Genomic DNA, 19,493 nt, shown 5'->3' with positions numbered 1-19,493 from the left:
ACTGGCTATTCATTCTGATTCGGAATAGAGAGGATCAGTCAAAATACTTTCTACGCATTATTCAAGCATTTATAAAACCGAACACGCATATTCCAATCGATTCAAGCCTCCAACAATCCCACAACTCTACAACCAACCAAACATGAATCCCAGAACTCTCCTCAGCCTCACCATCAGCCTTAGCCTGATTCTATCCACAACAGCCATGCCCCATATCAAGCGCAGTGCGACATGCACTGTCGGCATCGAATACGACAGTACCGATATCCCCTGCGGCGACCCTATGTCCGGCGCGGGAGCCAGCACACCCATCAACAGCCTCTCAGGCTTCTTCGGCGACGAAGACGGCAATGATAGATATTGGCTCGTTTACCAGGACGGGGATTGGTATCATTCCAATGGCACATACAATACTTTACTGGATCCACTACTAGTTGGTATATCCGCACTGAGGATTCTATGGCTAGCGATTGCATCGCTACGTACGGGGCTACGACCTTTGATAGCAAGAAGGTCAATGACTCGATCTGTCATACGTATAGTGGTGGTGCGGCTTTTACGGCAGACTATGGGTGTGAGTGTTATTTTGCTTGTTAGGTTTGATTATAGAGTATTCTGTCATTGCTGGCGATGGCTTTGTACGGTCCCTCTGTTGTGTACTAAATTCAGCTGTATTCTAAATGGAAGCATGTGCTTTTTCTTCAAATTTTCACTCGATCCAAGATCAACGCCGCATACCGGTTATGAAGGCACAATATTGTGACTGTTACAATCCCGCTTCGAGGAGTTTCAATTGGGTCTATGATCACGGGGTGAGCGGCTCACTGAGCGGGCCTGAACTGGCCCTGATCTGATGCTCACTGCCCTGCTGCCTCCTAGAGCCCTAGAAATCCAAGAAACACAAAGGAAATACTCCGATGTTTTTAATGGCTCCCTCTGAAGTCATAGTGAAAAGCACGAATCTCATCAACCTGCCCCAGAATTAAATTTTGAACACCCCCTCATCTTTACGATCTACCTTTTGCATTGGCGGAGCGGACATCGAATGCCAGCGGTTCATTCTTTAAATAATAATAATAATAAACACGTCGCAGATACTAATTTACTTTCATCGTATGCAGCCCCGTTGACTGCCAGTTCCTTTCCTCACCTCATTATCACCGATCCCACCGCAACCTCCTTGCCCGGTCACCTCGTCTGCAGATGATCGGGCCTCCACCAATAACGGGCCGCGTATCCTTGCACCAAGTGAGATCCTGGGGCCACCGGATTCTGGAACGGGCCACTGGCGAGTCTTCGGCCCAAATGTCTCATGGAGGCAGCCGGACTGTGCTGTGACAGGGTTGCGCGGGAGCGGGGGATGCAATATGTAGTGAGGAATGGGAATGCGCGGGAGATCGCATGGCCAGGAATAATCATAGGTACTTGGAAAGGTGTTTTATCGTCGTTCACAAAGTCATTGTTGTCGCTAAGTACTATACGTGCTTATTAGGGTCTCCCCACTTCTCCCGCTCTTTCACCTCTTCCACTCTTTCCCTCTTCCTCTTTCCACTCATCTTCATCTCCACCTCCCCCATCCTCAGTCAGCCTCATGTTCTCCCCGTATTCGGAGGAATTCGAGGTCCCTGATTCAAATCTGCGACCATGCGATTTTGACCTGTGAGCTCCATCTCCATCTCTCCTGCTCATCTCATCTCATCACATCTTCCGTCATCCCCACACAAGCTTGCTCCGGTCGGGGAGCCTGGACTTGTCTGTGTTGCCTCGGATTCGAACCACCCCCTCCCCTTCCCCCTATCCCCATCCATCTCGTTGTCTATGTCTTCTCTGCTTAGTGGGGTGCGCTCGTGTCATCGCCGTTCCTAGTGTAACGAAGCCTGCTTTCCTAGAGTTGACCAGAGGTGCCCAGTAGCAGGCCTGCTAACCCCCTGCGCGGCCTGGTTATATGTACAGATGAATCGACAAGTGATTGAAGCGTGTGTCTTTCACCATGTCGTAAGTTGCCTTGTCTGTGATCTCTGTCTGGGCCGCGGGAGGGGAGCGAGGGGACGATCGGGCCGGAATTCTCGCGTGCTTTGATTCCGTCGCGCGTTCTGTCATCACGAGCCCATTGTCGCGTCTTGTCCTGCACTGCGCCCTCACTGACATCTGCCCTCCCCGATCTAGATCCCCTCCAAATTCCAAGCGCATCAAGACCTCCGCCGCCACCAGCGCTCCTCCACATCTCCTCGCCCAACAACAACAGATCCATCCCTTCCAGCGCATGCCCACCTTTGAAGGCATCCCCATCCCGAACGCTCCTCTTCCCCCTCAGACAAATCCACCTCAGTCGCGCAAACGTCAATCCTCCCCTGGCACCGGTCCTTCCACGATGATGGCCACTCCCATGACTCCCGCGGGCGGCGCGATGGAGGGCGACCCTAACGCCATTCCCGTCGCGGTGGAGTCCACGCCCAAGAAGAAGGGACGAACCAACACCCCATGGACCGCAGAGGAAGAACAGAGACTAAAGACCATGCGCGATGCGGGCCGGAGCTGGAATGAGATCGCAAAGGTGCGCGCGTGGATCCCCTCCCCCCAAAACACTGAGCGCTGACCATGCCTCGGTGCGTTGCAGACCTTTCCTACTCGAACTGAAGGGAGCGTGAAGAAACACTGGTACAAGGACATGCATTACGCCGAGTTTGCGGAAGATGAGGTACGCAGCCCTTCCCTTTATTCCCGACGCTGCTGACACGGGTACGCAGTCCATAAAGCTCCGCGAAGCCATCAAGGAATACGAGGCCAACAAGTGGAAGGTCATTGGTCAGAAAGTTGGCAAGCCAGCGAAGGTAAGCATGAATGACCGTCCGTCCTTGCAAGTCAAGCCTAACTCTCACGCAGGCCTGCGAACAATATGCCAAGGAGCATTTCAAGAACCTCTGAGGACTCGTTGACCACTACTGATGAAGTGATGATATCCATGCATCTTTTATGATTTTGGCATTCCTGCGGATTCTGCAATCCCATAGCAATGCACGTCTCATCCAATGGCCATTTCATGGATGGTCCCAGGCTGCTGCTGCTGCTGGAGTTGGTGATCTGGTTCTCTTTTCATTCCTCGTCTTTTTATTATTATTACTTTTTTATTGCCCTTTTGTACCGGGCCTGCGTTTTGAGAGTGAGGCGTTTTTGCCTGTGATTTGGACTGGAAGCACCCGGATTTATTTTTTTACTTTCAATTTCATCTGATCAATATTACTCGATTCCCAGCTTCGATGCTGTAGATGGGTCCTGATAGGCGGGGCGGCGGGTTTCTCCGCGGGCAATCAATCTCTCTTCTCTTTTTTTTCCTTCCGAGTCATAACCATAGCCACCTCCTCCCGGTCTGGATTGTTGCTTTCTAGGTGAATTCCTTTCTTTGTCGCATGAACCGAATATTCAGTCCACTAACATTCAATTCTCTATCTACTCCACAGGCCGTCTCCTAGCAAGTGTGACACATAACTTGCGGAACGCACTCCCCGCGACTTGATGCCCCAGTACTGAACCCCGCCTCCACCTCTAATAAGAGACGACTATAATGAAGACGAGTAGTCTGGCATTGTCTATTGATCAAGGTATCACGATATCCACATGAAGACCGGTGTCCGACAGCTGGATTGCGCTCGCAATGCGTGCCTGTGCGCGGTGGTGGCAAACAGCTGTCGTTCTGAGATCATACGGTTGAACTTGATCTGGATAATTCCAGCGAAAGGACTCATGCGCTCTCCCCCTCTGTGTTGGACCAGGCATAAAATACTGACTGCCTTTGTCGCAGCATGTCGGAAAATGAAGTCGCCACCTTAGCGGTGCGCTCCAGCAAAGATGAATCTCATTCTCCAATCCCTCCGGTCCCAGATTACTCGGAGATGAATGATCATAAACGTGGAAGTAACAGTGTCACCGAAGTTCCAGACACACAGCCGCAAGCCCGTCGCCATGCAGTCGGCTCACGGCTGGGCTCGCTCTTGTGGAGATTCGAGCAGCAGCTCGTCGAGTATAACCTCGAAGCCCGCGGCATCGAGCGGGTCGGCGAAGATGAGCGCATGAAGCGGCTGTCATGGGTATCTTACCTGCAGGCATTTCTCCTCTGGGTCTCGATCAACCTCGCCGCTAACAACATCACGCTGGGAATGCTGGGTCCCGCGGTGTATGGGCTGAGTTTCCGGGACTCGGCTCTGTGCGGTGTATTCGGTGCCTTAGTTGGTTCGATCGTTGCTTCGTGGATGGCTACTTGGGGTCCTGTATCGGGGATCAGAACTATGGTGGGCACGACTTGCTTTTGGTCAGATTGAGCTTTATGACTGACTTCGGAGTGATAGGCGTTCGGCCGGTACTCGATGGGCTGGTGGCCCAGCAAGATCATTGTTCTGCTCAATCTCATCCAGATGATTGGGTACTGTTTGATCGATTGCGTTGTCGGCGGCCAGATCTTGTCTGCCGTTTCGCCAAATGGCATGTCTGTCGCCGTCGGCATCGTGATCATTGCGATTATCAGTTGGGTGGTGGCCACATTCGGGATCCAGGTGTTCCACTACTACGAACGGTGCGTCTTCCCGTAACTAGGAAGTAACCATCTGTTGACTGACATGCATCCATAGATTCGCATTTCTCCCACAGCTGATTGTATTCTGCATTCTGTTCGGCGTATCCTCCGTCAAATTCGACCTATCCACCGCATCCCAGGGCACCTCTCGCACAATATCCGGCAACAGACTATCCTTCTTCTCGATCTGCCTCAGCGCCGCAATCACCTACGCGCCCCTCGCCGCGGACTTCTTCGTCTACTACCCCTCGCACACTTCCCGCAGAACAATCTTCAGCCTGACCCTAGCTGGCCTCGTCCTCTCCTTCACAATGGCCTTCCTCGCCGGCATCGGCCTCGCCTCAGGAATTCCCACAAATCCCTCCTACGCCGCCGCTTGGGACCGCGGTCAAGGCGCCTTAATAGTTGAAGGCTTCGGGCCCTTACACGGCTTCGGCAAATTCTGCTCGGTCATCGTAGCACTAGGCCTCATCGCCAACACCGTCGCGCCAACCTACTCCGCCGGCGTCGACTTCCAGATCCTAGGCCGGTACGCCGAAAAGATCCCCCGCGTGATCTGGAACACCGTCGGCGTAGTCATATACACTGTCTGCGCGCTCGCCGGCCGCGGGTATCTTTCTGAGATCTTCACCAATTTCCTGGCGCTGATGGGCTACTGGGTCGCCATCTGGGTCGCCATCATCCTCGAGGAACGCTTCATCTTCCGTCTGCGCAGTGGCTATAACTGGGCTGCTTGGCGCGAGCCCTCGAAACTGCCTGTTGGCGTCGCGGCGTTTTTGGCTTTCGTTGTTGGCTGGGTCGGTGCTGTGCTTTGTATGGCGCAGGTGTGGTATGTTGGGCCGTTGGCAAAGCTGGTTAGTGCGACTGGTGCCGATATGGGGAATTACGTGGGCTTCTCTTGGGCGGCGCTTGTTTATCCGCCTATGCGGTGGGTGGAGCTGAGGTTTTTGGGTCGTTGATGGTGGTTTCTGGTGGCCTGTATTTTTTTATGCATCTCTATCTAGTCTACTATCTCCTGTTTTTTGAGATCAGGATCCTGATCCTGGGAAACATGAAGAAAAGAATGACATGTTGAAATCAGATATTTTTCTGGTAACTAGAGATATCCAAAGTTGACCTACATAATATCAATTGGACCCGGAGAGATACTGTTACCTAGTCATCCTGTATGCAAACCAGACAAGGGCTTTTTCTACTCCATCTACCCAGCGACAAGACTGAACGAAAGAAAAAGCTAGATCACCCCAAACTCTCATTTTCATCCACTATAGAGAACTATTCTACAAAAGAGACGGTAGATAAGGACAAGACACGCGAGATACAGACACAGACTCTCATGTTTTTGTTCTGGCACAGAACAAAACAGCCCGTTTAAATGATGGTATGGTACTCGTGGGAGAGACGAGCTGATTTACCGGTACCAGTAGTCGGGCTTAACGTAGTCGGCGAAAGTCTTGGGTTCCTCGTGGGCTGGGTGGCCGTGACCGTGGTCGTCTATTAAGAGGTGGCATGTTAGTTTTCTTGCTTGTTTTGTAACACGTTCAAAAGTCTTTGGATGATAGCACTGCTACACAGGAAAAACGTACGGGCGTGGGGATCCTCCTCGGGACCGACGTATTTCAGCTTGACAACGTTGCCGCACTCGTTGCAGCGCTCGATGGGACGCTCGCGGGACACCTATTTATTCAGGTCGATTAGTACGACATACCAAATCACAATAACGAAGTAAATCTTACAGTCAGCCAGTTAACCTGGTGCGAGTCTGCCGGGTAGCCGGTGCAACCAGCGTACTGCTCATCACCGGCGCCGGTGACGATGATGGGGTTGTCGAGAGTTCCTGTTTATAATAATCAGCCAACCGGCCATCATCGATGACATCGTCGATGACACGAGAAAGAAAAACGTACCTTTCCGGGAGGCATCCAGGGGCCGCATGTCGAAAATGTCAATGCCCTGCATCTTTCCGATGAGCTCCAGACGCTCGAGACCGGTGGCCTGGCTGAGGTCGGTCGGGACGGTGCCGGGCTTGGCGCCGGGGGCGATCAGGTCGTCCTCGTTCTTGATCTCTGTGCGAAGGGGCGATAGTTAGTGTCTGAGCTCGGTGGTAATTGTGGGTATTTTCAATGGGTGCAGGTCCTGTCTTTCCTCTCGGTCGGTCGGTCGGGGGATGATGGAAAACCGGAACCGAGGTCCAATGCAGCTCAATTGCATTCAAGCTTCGAATCAATCCCCCTGATATTCCGCCAAAGGCAAGAACAATCGCAGATTGGGTGTGTTATGTCGGATTGGGTGGTGTACTAACCGTCAAAGGGAAGAACCTTGCCCTCCTGCTTGGGAGCCCACTTCTTGTCGTTACCTGTGTGCGAATTCGGATTAGCCAAAGCCCACATATCAGCGACACAGCTATCGCCATCTGCACAGAGCCAATTGAGTCGCGCCGAGGGGCGTGGTCGTGGTCGTGGGGTCCTGGGTGTGCAGAAGGCGGTTCAAGAACACTGGGGGTTTTGTCACGTACGGCGAGCCACGGACGAGGAGAACGGGCGGGCAATAGCGAGAGCGCGGGCGGGAGAGCGCCGCACAAGGGCGGAGGCCGTGCGTTGGAGGAACATTGTCCTTTGTTGTGGAGGGGAGAAGGGACAATGACGGTGGTTTGGGTGTGAGTGGAAGGAGAGGTTGCGGTTGAGGACGAGGATTGACGATGGATGCCGCTTCCGCCCGGTCGGACTATGATTGGCTGTGCAGCAGTGGCCAATGGGAGTGTGGGAGCGTATACGGTAGGGGGTAGTTGCCAGGAGTGCAGAAAAGGATGCTTTGGGATAACAGTTAGGGCTTAGGTCTATGAGACTGGACTGTACGAAACAATATTGGTTATCAAGGACCTAGATATATACAAACAGGGCAGTTCAACTCAATTGCGAAGCCTTCTCGCGACACGCTGCAGGGGTATACCCGTTCCCAACTTTGCCAGCAATGATGCGCCACTGGTCATTCTCATACTCGTCGACAGCACGCTGAAGCCGGTGCACCTGTGCCGAGTTAGCATAATAGCCCAATGTAAGCTCGAGTGCCAAAAAAGACACACCATATCCTCTGTCCAGATGACATCTTTCGTCTTCAGCTTGGTACAGTACCGGACCTGTAGCGTGCCGCTCGTGCGGCCAGGAAAGAAATCCGCGATCTGTTTCCAGGTCAAGTTTTTGATCTCCTTGAGCTCCACAAGGAGAATGTCTTCCTCTCTTGTGAACTTCAGCTTCGGTCCGCGCGGTCGAGATGCTGGGATTGGCATTCCCGGTTGCCCTACGACGTTGGGTGCGGGGCCCGGCAAGGACGGCGAAGGCGATCCAACTCTCGGGTCGACGCCATAGCGGATGGACGCTTGTTGTGGGAGGCAGTGGTGGTGGTGAGGTTGTGGGAGCGAGAGAGAATAGTCAGGTGGATGGGTAGGTGAATGGTCGCTGGGCACGGGGTATAGCATCTCCGAAGAACTGATCGGAGGAGAAGACCCGTAATTCAACAGTGTCTGCTGTGATGATGGTTGATGTCCGACGCGGTGACCCATATGGTGACTGCTGTTATCTGCATTGGCAGACCATGATCGTTCCTGCGTGTCTCTCAGAGGAGAGAGCTCGAAAGTTGACGAATGGTGATATTGACCTGAGATTTCGCGCGAGCGCATCTGTTGTGATTCCATCAGGACCGGCTGTGGTTCGTCGTCAGGATGCGACAGCGCCGCGGGCCTGGTCGGCGGGTATGGAGCAATGGATGACAGGTGTGGGCCTTCAGGAGCGAACCCTTCCGGTGATCTATTAGCGCATGGTTGAGAATGGTTGTAAACAAGCATGTCTTCGTGGTTGTTGACTTTGTCGAGATCATGGTGAGAGTAGGTGATTGCAAAGCCTCGATACGGATACGCCAGCGTCGCAGACATACATGACACTGCTAGGGCATAGAGCCCCAGCCAGGCAGCTCAATTCGCTGTTTAAGAACGCAGAGCAAAATGTCGTCGTCACATATGGCCGTCGCGGGGCAGCCTATAGAACCGGGCCAGTCACACTGCGTTGGTGACCGGATATAGGGCTACAAATTTCAAAGTGGTGCCAAGCCAGTGGGTTAAGGAAGCATACAGGTCATGGTTCATACGAGCGGCAAAGACAAACCAAGGGCAGCAGTAGTCGTCTATAAGTTCACTCCACACCAAAGACATCCCGCCTCTCGGAGGGGGGCGGGTTCGTCGCGCTAGCCTCTGATGCAGGTTTACCATTGCTGGCCGGACGGCGCGTGCGTCGCCAGGGCTGATTTCACCAGCGTCAAGTGGAACACGATGCAAGAGGATTGTCACAGATGGGTCAATAAAACATTCAGGGAGTCCGCTGCAATAAACAGAATCGGCTTCGTTCATTCCATTCTGTCTTCCTTCCATCCTCTCCCTCTCACAAATATTGAACTCGGTGTTGACCAGTTAAGCATGTCGATCCCTGATGTATACATACACCAAACCCATCAATACAATCATGCCAGGACAAGCAAGCAGTTCGGAAGAATAGACAGGCCGCACGTCCTTCAAGTCCATCAGATTTCGATTGGAGGTATGTGCAGACTCGAGACAGAACATCATTCGCGGGATTGATCTTCTTTGCACAGTCTTTCCGTGCTTGAACCAGAGGAAGGGACAAAGAAAAAGCGGACTATCGTGTCGGCTGATAGACACCATTTAGGTTTAGTCAAGAAAGCAGCGCGAGGCTATTTGTCCCTTTGCCGGATTGCTCCGGGGCGGCAAGAGCTTCGCACGAATCAATTGCACAAACTGACGAGGAAGGCGCGCAGCGCATGAGCAAAGAGACGGGGGGGTGATGGTGTTGAAACAGTATTTTTGGGATTTTTCTTCACACTCGCTCAGGCTTCGAAGTGAACGCTTGATAGCATCGTTCAAGCGAAGTGGGGAAGAAGGGAATGCCGGTCACAAGATCCCCAAGTTCCGGCACAGTCAAGGGGAGAGGTCGTTGAAGACAAGGCTTACCACAAGCCAAGAACGAGAAAACATCCCTCCATTATCGCCATAGACGAAACAGTAATCCTCCTAGGTACCCCTACCACCTCCCCCCACTAAGCACCTGTCATATGGCAAACACAACCCGATAGGAAGATAGCATCAGATGGAAGATGATGGGGTGATCCGGATCATCTTAGTTGCAGAAAGTTGACGTGGCCAGCATCTGTCTATATGTTATTGATTTGATTATTTACCATTTCGTCTCAACTGTCGAGCAAACCTCGGGCATATTCGATAGCGCGAATCGACCCCTGCTGATGCATTTTTGATTTCTTTGTTCTTCTCTTCCCCTGACCAATACCACGCTTTAGCACACGGCTACACGAATAAGCCGTGCGCGCGAGCCCGTGGTTGGCCCGATGCTATGTTATGTATGAGGCTCGCTGCCCGTTAAGAGGGGCTGCGCCGTCAAATGTCCAAGATTTGACTCGCCCCGGCCCTCACCGTACCCGTTGCGTAGCGTGAAGCTAGGGTTCGGGGGCTCCGTGCTCCGCGAAGGTGTGAGTTTGGTGGCGGATGACCGGCGGCCCTGCATTGAGGCCCGTCAGCAGCAGCGTGGTGGAGGCTATCACACATCGCGGCAGGTTATTAGAGGCAGGCGCGTGCCGTGAAATTGTAAAGTCGACTGGACTCCTTGCTGTCCGTCTGTCCGATGTACGTACGCGATGCAGCCGGTGAAGAAGATGATCATGGATAATAATGAATGAAATAAAAACCATTCTTTTTTGAGTTTGACATGCTGTTTCGTCAATGGCAGAATGGCTATAATACAATGAATGATTTGACGCCGATAAGCAACAGACCTCGTCTTCTCTTCTTCTTTCGTCTTGGTGCTCAAGCCTCCAAAAGTACATAAATTAGATGGCCCAGATACAAAGAAACCAACCCCTTGCAAAAGAAAAGTCAAAAAGAATACACGCCAGAAAAGAGTAAAATCACTCAAAGTTGTCAGACCGGTCAACCCAGATATCCTCGAGCTCAGCGAAGTTCTGGAAATGCAGGGGCCGATGCTGGTCATCATAGAAGCGCAGCGGGGTGTCAATCTTGACGTAAACGGGCCTCTTTTCCACACTGCCAAAGGAGCTACCCATAAAGCTATAGTTCCAGACATTATCCTCGGGTACCAGGAAATAGCCGCGGATCTTGTCACTAAGGAGCAGCTGGCACTTCTCACCCATGTTGGTGGAGAAGCCCTGCGGCTGATCCGAACTCATGTCCTTGTTCTCGGCGCCCCACTTGTAGCCCGTAGGGGTGAGCCCCCAGGCGGCAAGTGAGACGGACCCTGGTGTGAACGAAACGGTCATGGTCACGGTCTTCTTGTCCCACGAGGGGTGTGCGTTCATGAGACGCGCGTGCTGTGTGACATCCATCGCCGACATGTAGGGCGGCTCATTGCCCGAAACCGTGTGGATGACACCGAGCGGCTCCAGACCGTTCAGGTAGTCGTGCTGGGGCAACTGATGCGGCAGTTGCACGTCCCGGGTGTTTCCGACCTGGGGAATCATCACGATGGTACGAACCTCCTTGACCTGGTCGTTGTCAGGCGGCGAGCTGCCATAGATGTATCCAGAAACCTGCACACGGAGATCGGCGATCGTGATGAATCGCTTGAGAATGTTCTTGGGCATGATGTAGGTATAGCCATCCTCGCGGATATCGTCAGAGGAGACGTAGATGTTGTTCGACCGCGTCCGGAGGTTCGAGGTTGCGATGGCGCGGGTCCGCCACTCCGTCTTCGAGGCAAACGATTGCTGTTCATACTGGGACGTGGTGGTGACAATGATATCCTCTCCACGCACGTTCTGCGTCTTGGTCGTGACGGCAGTGAGTTGCTTCGCCTCCTCCTGCTGCTTCTCAATCTCCGCAGCCTGCTGTCGCTGCAGAGATGGGGCGCTGATCTCCATACCCAAGATGATATCTCGGACTTCGCTGCTGGTCAAACTCTGCACGTTGACATTGTTCTTCTTTCCGTAATCGTTCAAGATCAGGTCACGCAGCTGCACTTCCACCTTGATCCAGTCCTCGTCCGAGAGAGATGGCCAGATGTGATGCTCTTGAGTGATCACGGTCTTATCGGGCCGCAGGAGGATCTTAGCTTTGTCGATGTTGACATGCAGCGCACGAAGAATGAGGATCAGTCGGGAGAACGCGGTGTACGGGGAGATGGACTTCAGCCATTCATCGTACAGGTTGAAGAGAACCATCTGAGGCTCGGTCGCCCGGAGAATCATGTCCGCAAGCTTCTCAACCTTCATGGCAGCCTGGAAAGGAAGCTGGAGCTCGGACGCACGAATGGAGATGTTGGGGAAATCAAGAAGGTGAACCTCGAGAGGATCAAGCAGACCCTTCCGGGTGACGATGAGCTGCTTCGGTTGCTCTTCCACAGGCAGAGACCGAATCAGAGCCGCCACTTCTTCGGCTGTCTTCCATTTGGCCAACTGACCAAGACGCTTCTGGCCAGCCCACACGCTGGTGTGAATAATCTTCAAGAACAGCTGTCCAGTTCGGGGATTGAAGATGAAGATTGCACCGTTGATGGGCTTTGTGGTCAAGTTACCTTCGAACGTCTTGTGGATCGTGACACGGTAGACATTGGTGTCATCGATGAACAGCTGAATCTGGGGACTGAATAGCTCCGAGTAGTTCTGCGAGTTGAGGAACTCCTGGTTGGACTCCGAAGCGTACAGCTGCAGACCCTTACGGATACGCTCACGCAGCACATACAAAGCTGGATTCGCTTTCATAACCTTGGCCATGGCCTGCTGGATCAAAGTCTTCAGGCCCGGGAAGTACTGGCCATAAGCCGAGTACAGGTTGTAGGCAAGGTCGATGCCGATCATCAGACCAGTGGCGGAAGGATAGATGCTCATGCTGTCGGTGGTGTAGTCGAGATACTTGGCACGGACGTAGCGTTCAATATCATGTGAATCGTAATCGCCGTACCTCAGCTGCACATCAAGCCAGAACTTGTTCGTCGTGTTGGGTTCGTAGACGTCCTTCGTATCGAACAACAGAGAAGGTCGGGTGACGTTCCACTTGTTGGTCGCGAAGAGAAGGATATCCGCGCAAGAGCTGTTCATCTTGTAAGATTTACGCGGGTGGATTGTCTCCTTTTGAACCGCCTCGACGCCAAGCTGTTCCAGTTCTTGGTCAAACACCTGACACAAGTCCATGACCACGGACTCGTGGATTTTCTGCCACAAGTGGGCACGGAAGATCTGGATCAAAGAGATCTTCAGGGTTGGAATCTTGCCGTGCAAGAAGATACCGGTGAGATCCAGCTGCACCTGGAAACCAACATAGACGTTGGCTCGATTGATCGTGGGGGACCACCAGAGGGTGAAACGACGGTTGGGAATCTGGTTCAAACCAGATCGCTGAGCGTTGGTAAGCTTCTTGAACTTCATCGACTCCTCAAAGCCTAGAGAAATAATTAGTAAGGGTTTCGTCGTATTTTTTCGGGCCAGATCTTACCTGATGCTCTCTCCCAGAACAGACCCTCCCAAGACGGGAAAGCCGTCGCTTTGAATAGGGTGTGCTCAAGAATGGTTTCCACACCACCTAGGGCCTGAATGACATCCGTCCGGTAAGCGTTCAAATTCCAAAGCTTGCCATCGTGCCTTTGGCTTGTCCACCAGAACGGATTGCTCTTCATCAGCTGGTACTGCTTGAACTCCGCGCGAAGTCGGAAACCCTTGTCGAAGCTGAGCGTGCTTCGGTCCTTTTGGAAAAGCGTGTTGATACGTGGCAGACCACGGTCCCAGCTGTCTTCCAGATCCTCCAGCGTCAAGCGTCGATTCTGCTGTTGGGCCTCCATTCGCTTCTGGGAGTACTCCATCCACACGCGCTGCGAGTCGATGAACTCGGCTTCCCAGGGAATGATGTATCGGAAGATGTTGGGGATCAGAGTCTCTTCGTCGTGAGACATACCCGCTCGGAAGTGGGTGATGCCCGTGTCCGTTTGCTTTGACCAACGCTTGTCGCTAGTGGGGATGAGAATGTGAGATCCGGAGATCATACCCAGACCACCCAGTTCCTTCGGGGTATAAAACACAGCCGGAGGGAAACGCGAAGGCATCTTAGAGTTCAACCCGATCTTGACACGGGTTTGGATCTTTGTCTCGCACTTGACAATGGTGTCGAGAAGGTTGACGGTCGACACAGCAGCCTCACGGTAATAGGTGAAGAGAGCAATCAGCGCCGTGTTCCACTTGTTAGCGATCTTGGTGAAGGTCGTCGATCCAGAGGACATGAGGATTTGCCGAATACGGTTGTTGAATTTCTGGATGTCCTCTTCGGTGACCTGAAGGAAGGCATGGGCCGTCCGTTCCTTGGTCGTGTTATCGACCAGAGACCACACGCTATCCTTGACCGAGAACTCCTCATTCTGATTCCGGATCTTGGGAAGGATACGAACTTCGAATCCACCCATAGAGAACAGCAAGTTAGGGTTATCCTTGCTGTAGACGCTGGCGAACGTGTCATCCCAGTCGATCGTCGTGATAGATCTGGGGAGACGATTCTTCATATCCCAGAACACGGCACGTCCCAGGTTAACATCGTGGCGCATCAGACGCATTCGACAATCACGAGGCCAGCACTTCTTATTTTTGTAACCGATGACGTTCTCGAAGTTGGGATCTGGATTCTCGGTTAAGAAACGCTGGATCAAGTCTCGGGACTCATCCGCGGAGAATCGGAAGAAGACCCAGATCTTGTCGACGTAGCGGGTGTAGAGACGGATGGGATGTCTGGTCTCGGTGGTACGGTCTCTGAACTGCAGAAAGTCGTTGGGACTCGCGGGCGGCCCGGCCATCTCGCTGGCTCGCTGGAGGCCGAGGAGCAACAAGTCAATCATCATGCCGTAGTACTGGAACACGAATCCCGAAAATTGAAGACCACGGATCAATCCATAACTGTTTGTGTGGTTCATGTCCTTGTAGCTCAGCTGGACATTGTTCTTGGAGGTGATATAGTCGGCCAAGTTGTGGTCCATGATCAGACGAAGCATTCGGTTCAACAGAGTCAGATCGATCTTCTCGTACACCTTGGACAGCTCGGTCTCAATCATGACGTTGGTCTCGCCCTCCTCGCTCTCCCAGACATTGGACAAGTTGTTGATACCTTGGGTCCACTTGTATGCCAAAAGGGGTGGCACCTCCGAATCCGAGGGCTTGATCCAGGCGGGGAAGAGGTGGCGCTGCTCCGCTTGGTACCAGAGGTATTGATCAAGGTACGCATCAGTAATCTTTTCGATGGGTTCGATGTCATAGACAGGGTTGATGTTATTGTAGTTGTCATTCATATCAATGCCAACCTCTTTAAAAGCTCGCTGGGTCAAGAGGAACCGCTTGATTCTCGCCAGGGTGGTTCCAGGAGAATCATAAGCTTGTTCGATGAGCGCGAGTTCCTCACGCTGGCTCTGGTTTAATCGGCCTTTCACGGAGTATGATTCACGCAGCCGTTCCAGGGCCAGAATAAGGATTTTCGTGTCGTGCTTGTACGAGACACTGGGGAACGGAATTGGAGAGAATTTGCGAGACTCCAGCCAATGGACCATGGTCGTGTAAATGGCCACTGCCTCTTCGGATGAAACGTATGGACCGTCCTTCAAGTAGTTGTGCTGCCTTTCTTGCTCGGACTTCAGCCAAAGACGTGTAAGACGACCCAGGTTCTTCTTGGCGACTGTCTTGTCGACAGTGGCACCACGGCGAATTCTCTCGCGATTATAGTGAGCGACCGAAATCCACCAGTCAGCCTTGCTCTTCACATATCGAAGAATGATGTTCTCAATCGGAGCAGGCAGACCCGGAACCTTCCAAGGGATGTTACTCTTCCAGCATCTCCATGCCTCAGACAGATGTTGCAGGACAACATTGACCTTGTTCTGCTTAATGCCCTCGGGCATCATGTCCATAAGATCCGCCATCACAGATGCGCGAAGTTCCAAATCGAAGTGAGACTCCACACGCTGCTTGGTCACGGTCTTGGCGACACCCTTGCTGTGGCGACCCTCGAACTGACGAGAAAGCAGATTTCCGAGCCATCGCTCCAGCAGAGGGATGATGCCGCGCATGAAGAACAACCAGACTCGCCAGGCTGGGGCCCAGAAACCGCAGCCGGGGCCCTTGCCGACGGGACCGGAGTTGAAACGGTAGTAGATGAGATGCTTCAAATCCTTGCACGACCGGATCTGGTGCATCAACTTGTACTTGTACCGGTACATTCCCGTGAGCTGGCCAACGTGGTTGAAGGCATAGAGGATGCCATCCGCCAGCTGGAAAGCGTCGATGTTGCCCAGGCGGTATTGGACCTGGGCATCGACAATCAGTTTGGTAAGGCGCAGAATTTCTCGCATCAAGTGGAACGCGTTTCCGAAGCGGGACTTCTTTCGCTCCTTGGTCGTCAGGGTCTTGACGGGCTTCAAGTTGAAGTTGTAGTCGAGATGCAAGTAAGTCAAGTTCTTGCGGTGGATGAGTAGGTTCAGCATGTTGAAACCCTGGCGGCAGACCTGTAGACCGGCCTCAACCCAGTCGATGGTCGTCTGCTGGAAGAACTTGGTCGACTTGAGAGTCTTCAACAGGTTCTGCTTGCTCTGAGCCTTCGGCTTCTTCTTGTGAAGCTCGTTGAGCACGTAAGTCTTGAGAAGCTTCTGGTAAGATACCCGAACCTTGACAGGTTGACCCTGCGGGCAGTGTTCCAGATACCACTGCTTCACCAGCGGCACGTCCTGGGCACGAACCATCTTACCGGACCGCTTGTCAAACGGATGAGGGGCCCACCACAGAGCGATAGCGGACGCGGTCTCCGTGGTGTAAAGTTCCTCATCCTCGAAGAACGGCTCAACTTCTCCCGGAAGCTCAAAGTCGTCTTCCTCGTTGCCATATCCGAAAATTTCGTCTTCGTGACTGATTGTGATGTTCTTGGGCTTGACGGAACGAGAGGAGATGGGGTTGATGACGGGATCAAAGTAGAATGCAGGCAGGTTGGGGTCTTCGGTCCGAACATAGACTACCTGGGGGTGAGAGTACCAGGAGACCTTGACGCTCCGTGGAAGGGTATTGTACAAAAACGGGAACGCCACTCGGTATTCGGTCCGGATGGGGGCGCGGAAGATGATGCGATCGATGGCGTTGAACTCGCTGAAATCCTCATCGTTCGGGTCGATGTCCTTATAGAGGGGTTCGAAACGAGGACCACCAGGGATCGCAACATTCAGGGCCTTAGCAGTGAAGAAGCTGTTCAGGTCGAACATGTGGTGATAGTTTTCATCGACGACATCGCTGAGCAGCTGATGACTCAGTCGGTACAGGGTTGCCATCTGAGGAAGAGACAAATTCCACTTCTTGTAGCTTGGGCCACCGACGTGGGGGGTATCAAGGAGCGGACGGTGGTCGTAGAACCATTCGTACACGGGGGCATCTTCAGATTCATCGAGCTCCATCTGGATGGGTTCGAGGGGCTCAACATCCTCGATATTCTCTGACCAGGAGAGCGGCGGTTCTTCATCGTCGAAGGGGGGAAGCGCATGCGTTTAAAGTGTCGGCGATCGCTCTTCTCTCGACGCATGCACATCCACATCGTCGCCCACTGCGCGTGGAAGACGGGTTCGATGACGCGTGGGGTCTCGTTCACCAAGGTGAGGCACCCGTTGACGTGATACAACACCTTGACTTCCCTTGCAGACTCCCAGGGCATGGGCATGTTCTCCAGAAGCTTGAGCACCGCGTGGGGCATGAACTTAAGCGCGCCGAGATAGCTGCGCTTCTCGTTGGCGAATTTCTTCTGCGAAACATCACCGATATCCCTCACGATTTTGCGCAGATGCTCTGGCGGCATGTCCGCCTTTTGCGTCTCGACGAAACCTCCCTTTCTCTTCTCGCCGAAGCGATTGCGTTGCGTGCGCAGCCACTCGTTCTTCTTCTGTGCAAATTTTGCGACGGTGGGATCGGCCGGCGGTTGGTACCCTGGCGGCGGCGGTGCCATGGGCATCGAAGGAGGCGCTGCGCCCCATCCTGGAGGAGGAGGGGGAGGCGGCAAAGACGCCATGATGATGGGGGGGATGAGGGTGTTGATGTGCGAGGTTTGGAATCAGGGTGAACGCCCACCCTCAAGGGAGGTTGAGTTTGGGGCTCAAAGTCGCGTCAGGCCCAGTCGGAGATCAGGCATGGACACGCGACTTGACGGGACGGACAGGATAGACAAGGGCAGAACTAATCGATGGCGATGACAAGACCCAGCCGATCGAACCCCCAGCGTGACAAGAGGATGGATGAAATAATCAATCTCGTGACTTGAGCAACTTTTGCGTCCCGGGAGGAAGAGCGTGGCGGCTCTCCCAAGGCGCTAGGCCCAATCGGGACTAGTGCATACTCGCCAAACGAAACCCACACAAAAACTTCCCGCTGCAATTCATCCTCGACCACCAACTCTTGACGACCACCCGCAGAGGTTCACGCAGACAAAATGCCGAACAACAGACTGCAATACGTGAGTATTCTACTCTGACACTCAACACTCCATGCAATGAAACTGACTCGCTTGCCTCCCAGCGCCGCCGGAACCCGTACGTTCAAAATCCCAACTGCCTACCCCCGGTCCTGCGCATTTCTCGACATCCCAGCGGATGCAAATGGCACCGTCCTTCGTCTTGTCGTGTGTGATATTGATTGTGTGATTCGATTAGGTACAACACGCGGTCCAACAAGGTTCGCATCATCAAGACCCCCGGTGGTGAGCTCCGGTACCTGCACCTGAAGAAGAAGGGTACCGCTCCCAAGTGCGGTGACTGCGGCATCAAGCTCCCTGGCGTGAGTGTCTCCTAACCGGTGGTGTGTGTTGTGTCGTGTGCGGGACCCGAGCGAAATTGCAAAATTCTGTGTGGATGTGCGATCGAGGACCGACACATGACATACTCAACTCCGACCGTGTTCTCTCTCGCAAAAACACACAAAACTAAGCACGCATCAACAGATTCCCGCCCTCCGCCCCCGCGAATACTCCCAGATCTCCCGCCCCAAGAAGAACGTCAGCCGCGCCTACGGTGGCTCGCGCTGCGCCGGCTGCGTCAAGGACCGCATTGTGCGCGCTTTCCTGATCGAGGAGCAGAAGATCGTCAAGAAGGTGCTCAAGGAGTCCCAGGAGAAGCCTAGCAAGCGCTAAGCGAGGAGCATTCTGTGTCGGACGGTGTTTATCTTTTACTTACGGAAAGGAAAGAAAAAATCAGCTGGGATTGGTTCTGTTAGCATCGGAAAGATGAACAGCAACAGCTGGCATGCCAGTCCACGCTGTGGATTGCAGCTACGCAAATGAAACCCATTTTTATTCATGATCGATCAGGTCGGCCGTGGTTGTTGGATTGTTGTCCAACCGGCAGCAACGTAGTATTGATCCTGGACTTTCGTTTCTAGTAAGCATGCTACGTAGTATTCCCATCGTCGCTCGCGAATGTGCCTCGCTCTCGACGCTTCGACTATGACGACTTACCCAATTGATCTCCATTTTGCTCCGCTGGATGGATAGAGTATAGCAGGATGCTATGAACAGTAGTATCATCAGCATCTCTAGTATAAGCATATGTAAACGGCAGTTCCAGAGGAATGCATCGCCACCAACATACTCAGACTTCATGATTTAATGCAAAGCCTTGACTCAGCCGTGCCGTTGTTATGATTTTGTCTTGTCGCACTGAACCACCCTGATTTCTGCAAATTGCCTTTTCTCAACAGAATGGTGTATCTGCATTGGCTCCTTGCTTTCATGTCACCTCAGTGGTACTCACGGTGGTTATTGACCTCAGTATAGTGGAGCTGGTTGACGAATTTATATATATCTCAAGTTTTCCTCTCTTTATTCTTAGCTACAATTCTCGATAAA

The 19,493-nt window shown here is 52.9% G+C and overlaps 8 protein-coding genes across 8 annotated transcripts; 3 read left to right on the top strand and 5 right to left on the bottom strand.

Moving 5' to 3' along the window:
* Window positions 1-142: 142 nt before the first annotated feature.
* N7510_011484 (SANT/Myb-like DNA-binding domain-containing protein) lies at window positions 143-2,925 on the top strand (the record flags this gene model as incomplete). The annotated part of the gene is made up of 6 exons (XM_056983409.1): window positions 143-387; window positions 435-574; window positions 2,001-2,554; window positions 2,618-2,698; window positions 2,748-2,831; window positions 2,884-2,925. 6 exons carry the CDS (start codon window positions 143-145, stop codon window positions 2,923-2,925), a joined length of 1,146 nt encoding a protein of 381 aa, XP_056828903.1.
* Window positions 2,926-3,800: 875 nt separating this feature from the next.
* Window positions 3,801-5,526, top strand: N7510_011483 (purine-cytosine permease family protein; the record flags this gene model as incomplete). The annotated part of the gene is made up of 3 exons (XM_056983408.1): window positions 3,801-4,286; window positions 4,344-4,567; window positions 4,623-5,526. The coding sequence occupies 3 exons, from the start codon at window positions 3,801-3,803 to the stop codon at window positions 5,524-5,526; spliced, it is 1,614 nt and encodes a 537-aa protein (XP_056828902.1).
* A 553-nt stretch (window positions 5,527-6,079) lies between these two features.
* Window positions 6,080-7,176, bottom strand: cox5b (cytochrome c oxidase subunit IV; the record flags this gene model as incomplete). Its single annotated transcript, XM_056983407.1, has 4 exons — window positions 6,080-6,244; window positions 6,304-6,404; window positions 6,475-6,633; window positions 7,083-7,176. 4 exons carry the CDS (start codon window positions 7,174-7,176, stop codon window positions 6,080-6,082), a joined length of 519 nt encoding a protein of 172 aa, XP_056828901.1.
* A 299-nt stretch (window positions 7,177-7,475) lies between these two features.
* N7510_011481 (SANT/Myb-like DNA-binding domain-containing protein) lies at window positions 7,476-8,495 on the bottom strand (the record flags this gene model as incomplete). Its single annotated transcript, XM_056983406.1, has 1 exon — window positions 7,476-8,495. The coding sequence occupies one exon, from the start codon at window positions 8,493-8,495 to the stop codon at window positions 7,476-7,478; it is 1,020 nt and encodes a 339-aa protein (XP_056828900.1).
* A 2,057-nt stretch (window positions 8,496-10,552) lies between these two features.
* Window positions 10,553-13,024, bottom strand: N7510_011480 (Pre-mRNA-processing-splicing factor 8A; the record flags this gene model as incomplete). The annotated part of the gene is made up of 1 exon (XM_056983405.1): window positions 10,553-13,024. The coding sequence occupies one exon, from the start codon at window positions 13,022-13,024 to the stop codon at window positions 10,553-10,555; it is 2,472 nt and encodes an 823-aa protein (XP_056828899.1).
* A 26-nt stretch (window positions 13,025-13,050) lies between these two features.
* prp8 (U4/U6-U5 snRNP complex subunit PRP8) lies at window positions 13,051-16,872 on the bottom strand (the record flags this gene model as incomplete). The annotated part of the gene is made up of 1 exon (XM_056983404.1): window positions 13,051-16,872. One exon carries the CDS (start codon window positions 16,870-16,872, stop codon window positions 13,051-13,053), a length of 3,822 nt encoding a protein of 1,273 aa, XP_056828898.1.
* A 44-nt stretch (window positions 16,873-16,916) lies between these two features.
* N7510_011478 (uncharacterized protein) lies at window positions 16,917-17,666 on the bottom strand (the record flags this gene model as incomplete). Its single annotated transcript, XM_056983403.1, has 1 exon — window positions 16,917-17,666. The coding sequence occupies one exon, from the start codon at window positions 17,664-17,666 to the stop codon at window positions 16,917-16,919; it is 750 nt and encodes a 249-aa protein (XP_056828897.1).
* Window positions 17,667-18,083: 417 nt separating this feature from the next.
* Window positions 18,084-18,779, top strand: N7510_011477 (60S ribosomal protein eL34; the record flags this gene model as incomplete). Its single annotated transcript, XM_056983402.1, has 4 exons — window positions 18,084-18,107; window positions 18,170-18,183; window positions 18,304-18,427; window positions 18,591-18,779. The coding sequence occupies 4 exons, from the start codon at window positions 18,084-18,086 to the stop codon at window positions 18,777-18,779; spliced, it is 351 nt and encodes a 116-aa protein (XP_056828896.1).
* Between the last annotated feature and the right edge of the window lie 714 nt (window positions 18,780-19,493).

The sequence above is a fragment of the Penicillium lagena genome (assembly GCF_028827675.1).
Source record: "Penicillium lagena strain IBT 129212 chromosome Unknown utg000008l_segment0_segment0, whole genome shotgun sequence".
Lineage (NCBI taxonomy): Eukaryota > Fungi > Ascomycota > Eurotiomycetes > Eurotiales > Aspergillaceae > Penicillium > Penicillium lagena.
This window is presented reverse-complemented; position numbering and strand designations above follow the sequence as displayed.